Source organism: Seriola lalandi, unplaced genomic scaffold (assembly GCF_002814215.2).
Source record: "Seriola lalandi dorsalis isolate HSWRI2012SDOR001 ecotype SW California unplaced genomic scaffold, Sedor1 jcf7180002054686, whole genome shotgun sequence".
Taxonomy (NCBI): Eukaryota; Metazoa; Chordata; class Actinopteri; order Carangiformes; family Carangidae; genus Seriola; species Seriola lalandi.
The window spans coordinates 979,640-987,163 of NW_019525239.1; the positions used below are offsets into that span (position 1 = coordinate 979,640).

The 7,524-nt window shown below is 40.8% G+C and overlaps 1 protein-coding gene across 1 annotated transcript in view; it reads right to left on the reverse strand.

Annotated features, from left to right (window-relative positions):
- The window catches only part of rrn3 (RRN3 homolog, RNA polymerase I transcription factor), a 15,859-nt gene that overhangs the window by 1,892 nt on the left and 6,443 nt on the right, over positions 1 to 7,524 (reverse strand). The window contains exons 9-15 of the mRNA XM_023422863.2: positions 6,854 to 6,943; positions 5,492 to 5,612; positions 5,215 to 5,345; positions 3,730 to 3,860; positions 3,438 to 3,625; positions 3,156 to 3,264; positions 2,154 to 2,306 (exon numbers count right to left, since the gene is read on the reverse strand). Coding sequence (XP_023278631.1) covers positions 2,154 to 2,306; positions 3,156 to 3,264; positions 3,438 to 3,625; positions 3,730 to 3,860; positions 5,215 to 5,345; positions 5,492 to 5,612; positions 6,854 to 6,943 — 923 coding nt within the window. The remainder of the gene's footprint in view (positions 1 to 2,153; positions 2,307 to 3,155; positions 3,265 to 3,437; positions 3,626 to 3,729; positions 3,861 to 5,214; positions 5,346 to 5,491; positions 5,613 to 6,853; positions 6,944 to 7,524) is intronic.

Here is a 7,524-nt window from a genome sequence, read left to right on the forward strand (position 1 = left end):
GCTTTGATGTAAACCATTCCACTGTAGCTCTGGCTGTATGTTTAGGGTCGTTTCCTGCTGGAAGGTGAACCTCCGCCCCAGTCTCAAGTCTTTTGCAGACTCTAACAGGTTTTCTTCCAAGATTGCCCTGTATTTGGCTCCATCCATCTTCCCATCAACTCTGACCAGCTTCCCTGTCCCTGCTGAAGAAAAGCATCTCCACAGCATGATGCTGCCACCATGTTTCACGGTGGGGATGGTGTCTTCAGGGTGATGTGCAGTGATAGTTTTCCGCCACACATAGCGTTTTGCATTTAGGCCAAAAACTTCAACTTTGGTCTCATCTGACCAGAGCACCTTGCTCCACATGTTTGCTGTCCCCCCCACATGGCTTGTGGCAAACTGCAAATGGGACTTCTTATGGCTTTGTTTCAACAATGGCTTTCTTCTTGCCACTCTTCCATAAAGGCCCGATTTGTGGAGTGCACGACTAATTGGTTGTCCTGTGGACAGATTCTCCCACCTGAGCTGTGGATCTCTGCAGCTCCTCCAGAGTTACCGTGGGCCTCTTGGCTGCTTCTCTAATCAATGCTCTCCTTGCCCGGCTTGTCACTTTAGGTGGACGGCCATGTCTGGGTAGGTTTGCAGTTGTGCCATACTCTTTCCATTTTGGGATGATGGATTGAACATTGCTCTGTGAGATGTTCAAAGCTTGGAATATTTTTTTATAACCTAACCCTGCTTTAAACTTCTCCACAACATTATCCCTGACCTGTCTGGTGTTGTGTGGTGTGTTGTGTTGTGTTCCTTGGGCTTCATGTTGCTGTTTGTTCACTAATGTTCTCTAACAAACTTCCGAGGCCTTCACAGAACAGCTGTATTTATACTGAGATTAGATTACACACAGGTCGACTCGATTTACTAATTAGGTGACTTCTGAAGGCAATAGGTTGCACTGGATTTTATTTTAGGGGTATCAGAGTAAAGGGGGCTGAATATTTTTGCAAGCCACACTTTTCAGTTTTTTATTTGTAAAGACATTTGAAAACCATGTATCATTTTCCTTCCACTTCACAATTATGCACCACTTTGTGTTGGTCTATCACATAAAATCCCAATAAAATACATTTACATTTGTGGTTGTAACGTGACAAAATATGGAAAAGTTCAAGGGGTATGAATACTTTTGCAAGCCACTGTATATGACAACTTTTTTAAACTTATGAACACTACTGACACTGCAGTTTTGTAAAACTAACCCCATATTATATATTTTTATTTAATTATTTTATCTATGTATAACTCATTAACTTATTATTTATTTTATTAATCTCTGTTTTTTTTCCATTTATTGTATTATTTATTTCATTTCTATTTCTTTGCTTGTGTGAGGGTTAGGGTTAGGAAATCAACTCAAAATATGGTGCAGTAACACTATAGAGGGGACACACTGTCTTTGTTTAACTGTATCAGTGATTTATTACATTCTGTATGACTTTAAATACCCGTAAGTAGAACTTGAATAAAAGAAAATGTATGTTTACTGTGTTTAAAGTGTCAGTCTGGAAAGATTTCAGTCCTGGTTGATTTGGTGACACCTGTAGTTTCTGGTGGTAACAGCAAATGTGGTTTAATACGTCAGGTCCCAGGATTCTGGAGGCAGCAAAACAACCTGTTGTCATTTTAACGAAGACGTCAGGCAATAATTGACCCGTCCGTCATTCTGTGAACAACCGTGTCCTGATTTGATGCTGCACAGGGCCTGAGTGTGAGCAGCAGGGCTGGTTACCTGGCTGAGAATTGGTTTGCATTAGCAGCAACTCAATAAAGCAGTTTGTCTGGGAAGGTTGCCACAGACATTCACTGCATAATACTGCAAATATGTAAATACTGCCACACTTTCATTGTGTTACCTCCTACAGTGAAACATAGCGACTTAACAGACATTTATCTAAATGAAAACATCCAGACTGCCACTTCAAAGCAGGAACACACTGATCAATAAATCAGTGTGAGCGATTCCTACAGTTTTATACTGTTTAAAGTGAAAAGTTTATCAAAGCCGTGCAGCATGTGTAGGCAGCACGACACACTGATATCATCTGACAAGCAGCAATCGGAGTTTTGAAAATGATGATGGAGTCACTACAAAGAATAATGAGAGCCACACTGACCTCTTGAGCAGGTAGGGGTCAAAGGGGAAGAAGCTGTCCAGAGGGTTGGTGTTGGTGGTCACACAGTCTCCTCCTGCTGAACTGCGGACCACCGGCAGCACGTGGCGGTTGTTCCTCTCTATGATGGTGTAGCAGAACACCACCTGATACTTCCTGCAACACAAACACACCTGCTGCTGTGGATGATGAGGAGGGAAAGCACCTGCAGCACCTGAGCTGTCATTTACTTCACACCATATTTTATCTGATGACTCAACACTGGCCTCTATCAACCACTGGTCTAAGTTCAACAGCTCAGCGAGTGTGTCATATATTTGTCGTGACACGTGTTTGCAGGAGAGTTCATGTTGTAACTACCAGGGTTATACAAGGCAGTAACGAGTTCCGTTAGTGTCAGGGTAAAATTAGTCTTGATGGGGAAAATAACATCTAATGTAAAAAAAACTGAGGCCTCTGTTTTGTGTTTTATGGAGAGTGTTCTGAAATACCATTTTACTTTTAGTATTTCCATTTGTTACTACTACTCCACTACATTTAAAGCTTAACTGTATATAAAAACATTCTCTCTCTCTCTCTCTCTCTCTCTCTCTCTCTCTCTCTCTCTCTCTCTCTCTCTCTCTCTCTCTCTCTCTCTCTCTCTCTAGAGCAGAGAAAAGTCTACCAACCACTGGAGTACACTAGCAAACTGTATATAAAGTACCAGCTACAACAGCAAACTGTGGTTGAAGCATTAATGTATCACTATTAACAGTTTAATATGTCATAGAGCAGGGGTCTCTTCTGATAACAGAACAGATATAAACTAACATTTTCAACAAACAGGAAATATGTCGTTCAGTTTGAGTGATTTGATACGAAGTGAATAAATGTAACCAGTGATACGAGCAGCTCTCAGCCCCTTTGATTTAGTCAAAGTAGCGCTCAGAGGAAAAAGTCACTGGGACATTAGACCTTTACTTTGATACTTAAAGAGCAGTTAGAGCAGTGTCAGGGTGTGTGTACCTGGTGATGGCAGCAAACATGTTGGTGACGGATGGCAGGCAGACTTTGAGAGGGTTCAGCTGACACATCACCACCCGCTCCAGGTTCAGACTCTGCAGGTACTCCAGACCTGACACACACACATACACACGCACGCACACAAACACAAACACAAACACACACAGCTGCTGTTACCACAGTTGTTACAAAAATAAATGAGATGATGTTGTTATTTGATGTTTGTCATGTTGGGTTGTTGGCATGAAATGGTATGGATGAACAGTTCAGAGGTGTGTGTTGTACCTTTCTTCATGTTGCCCTCCAGCATGACTCTGTGCCTGAAGATGAGAGTGTAGAAGACGGCCTGGCAGGCTGAGTAGAAGGGCCCATGCAAGCTGATGTCACAGCAGGCCTGTCTGCCGCTGCTGTCCTGACTGTCAATGTAGCGATGGATCCAGGAGAGCAGCAGGTCCAGACATGCCCGCACAGTGCTGTAGGTTGGGGGGAGTGGGTGAGTGGTACAACAGCTCATGGACATTTGGACTAGACAGACGTGGTTCAGCTGGCTTTGTGCAGAAACTACGGGTGAACTCACAGCACAGGGATGAACTTGGCTCGGGCCAGGAAGCTTCCCAGGTATCCAGCAGCAGCCTGGCGGAGGACAGCGGGCTGAGAGGGGTTCTGCAGGATCTTCCACAGGTGATCCAGGAAGGCCTCTGCCAGGGCCTGAGGACAGACAACAAGAGATACAAAGGAATTCAAAAATGTTTCATCTAACAGGAAGGAAATACAGAACATCACAGGAGGTGAAAGAACTAAAAATCATCTGCTTTCTTAAATGCACAGGAAAAGCAGCAGAGGTGATTTAGAATTAGACGCTTTCTACTTGTGTGAATGAAACACACAGTCCAGTTTCTGAGTACTTGGAGACACATTTGGTATTTTTGTATTGCATGGCTCTAGAACAATTTGGATTTGAAATTTTAGAAAGATAACTGTTAATGCTTTGTGTGAGTTTTAAATGGCATCATGTGACTGGCTGTAGAAAAAAAAGGGCACACTGTCATGAAACTAAAGATCATGCCTGTTTCTGCTTCCTACAAACACAGAGCAACATTATCATTCATCTGGATGTGTGTGTGTGTGTGTGTGTGTGTGTGTGTGTGTGTGTGTGTGTGTGTCCACCTGTTGACTGGATGTCCAATATTCATCATCTTTTTATATTGTGTTTATGACTTAACACAGCTGCTGCTGCTGCTGGAGACCAGGCTGACCAGTTCACCACTAAACCAAACAATGAGCCAAAAGAGCTGGAAAAATCTTCACACACATTCGATCTCAAAACACACCTGGGACTGCCCTGTCATCAGGGACTACTGGATAAAGATACAAGGCCCTACAGGATTTTTTTTTTTACATTTTTATGTTTTTTTTTTTTTTTTTTTTTTTTTTTTTTACAACTTTTAACCAAAATTCTACTGCAAATAATTTGTCGGCTCACTTGTTGGTGACTGGTAAAAAGAATCTTATCAGGAAATGGTTTTCACAGGAGAGACCAACTCTAAATGTGTGAATGGAATTACAATGGACATTTTTAAAATGGAGAAATGGAGAAACTTTGTCAAGCATAAATTGGAACAATGTATCACATACTGGAAAGAATGGATTAACTATGTAACGCCCTATAGGTCTGATTTCATTTTCACAGAACAATAATATTCTCATAGAGAATAGACTACTCCCTGCCTGTTCATGGTTCTTTTTCATTGTATTTTTTTTTAATTTCTATAGACATTTACTTTGTTAAGAAGTAGTCTGAGATCTGAGACAAACACAAGTATATACATTTACATTCAGTGTCAAATATCTGTTTGATACTGAATGTCAAGTTCTGAGCTGGTGACGATTCCCTGTGAGTTTGATATTGTCCACATTAAAAATGATCCAGAATACACACACACACACACACACACACACACACACACACACACACACACACAGCTGAAGCTGAAGACAAGATTGAGGGCTTGAAGTCACATGCTGCTGTTTCCTGTCATTACACAGACACAGTGTTACTGACCAGTCTGAAGCTGCAGAGGTAAAACAGTGTGTACTGGACGTGGCAGGACGCATGTGTCGGCAGTATGAGTTTGTCAAACACACTCAACAAATCTCTGTACAGTTCCTTAGTCTGGTCCACATGAAAAGAGCCTAAGAGAGGAAGACAAGGCAGTGAAGACCATCAAACACTTTACAGCCAAATACATTCTCCTCTCAATGACACAAACACATCCAAGCACAAGTTTTACTGCTCAGTCTCATGTTGAGAAATGTGCAAAAATCTGTCATTCATGTACCGCTGACATGGCAGACGTCCTTGATGTACGCTATCATCACAGCCATGAGGACGTCCAGCCTCTCAGCCACTGGATGAGCCATCACAGTCCTGGAGGGTTGATCTGCTGCCACGTCCTCGTCCTGAGACACACACACAGAAGCAGTGTGAAGGAAACTGAACGAACTCACTAACAGTAACACAAATACAGCAGCCTTTTCACATCCTGTTCACAGCCTGAGTTTCTCTCATCTATCGTGATATATTCAGATTATTTACTCTCTTGAAGGTTTATGCACATTTCGTTTATTTTGGTTTATGCTTGAACATGCTGCATTCATGCTACGTTATTTATTGAAATACAATTTGTTATAATATTATTATTATATTATTATAGATTCTCTAATGATTCCAGCTCCTTTTACCACAAACACTTCAACTGATCTCACTCACTCAAATACTGTTACAACTTATTCCCCGTCTATATTTTTTTATATTTTATATTTTCAGTTCAGCTTCATGTTAGAAACAAATTCTTTTTAACTGCAAATTTTCAGCAATGAGCACATTTACATTTTCTCCAGAAATGTTGTAGTTATTTTGTTTATTTATTACCACATATTTTATTCTGTTAGATCTACTTGATGCTTTCCTGTGGTGTAAATAGCTGATGCTTTAGATGCTGGATGCCAGAATATTTCTTTTCTCTGTGATAAACCTGAATCTGAATATCATTGGTTGCTGTTTCAAAGTACAATCACTGAACATTTCAAACTAAGACCCTTCAGGGTGTGGATGGGTACTGAACCCCGGTATTAAACGGGCTACATTTTTAAAGACCATAGTATTGATAAGCTCCAACGTTATTGGTTCTGCTCTTGGTACTGGAGAAATTAAGAAAATAATAGAAAATTTATTATTTATTATTACGAGATAAAAGTTCTCTCTTGTGCATTTTATCTCACTAACTGTTTCTGATTAAGACTTTGTCTATGATGCATTTTGACTGTTCCTGACTCAGAAGACAGACCTCTCTGCACAGTAAAAATACTGTCAAAGAAAAAGTCCTTCAGTAAATCATTGTGTATTACATTTGTTTTACATATCCATAATTACAATATCAGTCTATAATAGTGATTTGTTCAAAACAATGCTGTTGAAGGTTGCTACTCTAGAATGTTAGTTGAGTACATATGAGGAAAATATTAGTTTAGAGTTAGTTAACAGTTTAAATTAGTTTTGTTTTTTTCTTTTACAAAATAGCAAAAAGTACCAATAAGAGAACCGTTAAAGCACCAGATTGATAAGCAGTACTGGGAAAATTAGTAGCACCGTTAAAACATTAACGATACCCATCCCTACTCCAGAGGAAACAGCTTGTTACCATGTGGAAGAGTCCCTCCTCAGTCTGCTCCTCTTGGCTCTGCCCTGTGTTCTCCTCTGCCTCCTCAATGTCTGACCGGGATGCACTCACCTGAAACACACCACACACACTGTCACAGACAGGAGGAGACACACACACCTCTCTATTCTCCAGTGGAGGTCCTCATATATGTGATCCAATAATGTGCAAAATCAATTGGAACAGAACGTGAAAAACTTATGTGTGAACTTAAGGTCTGCACATCTGTGCTGAGAACGGGGATATGACTCTTACACTTCTGCTACAATGTCACAACCTTCACTTCCTGAATTATCTGGCTCGCATTGTGCTCAGATCTTAGGCAGGTGTAAACACAATCTTTGACACCTTCAGCTGATTGGCCACCACTTAAATTACTCATGTGCAGGTTTTATGCTGGGGAACAGAGATCTGGGGCGTTTTTAAGTTTTTAAGCTAAGTTTGACACTTAAGGTTGAACTTCTCCTTAGCTGAGAGTTACTTAAGGATGTTGCACAGAATCTCTTCAAAGGTTTCCTTAGTTACACTTTTTCTTAATCGCTTTGATGCAGTTCTCACATCAGAAACATCATTCTCACCTCTCTTAACCTCCTAGGACCTGGCGTCCACATATGTGGACCTCACATTTTGGGTTCTCTAGACCACAATACTAA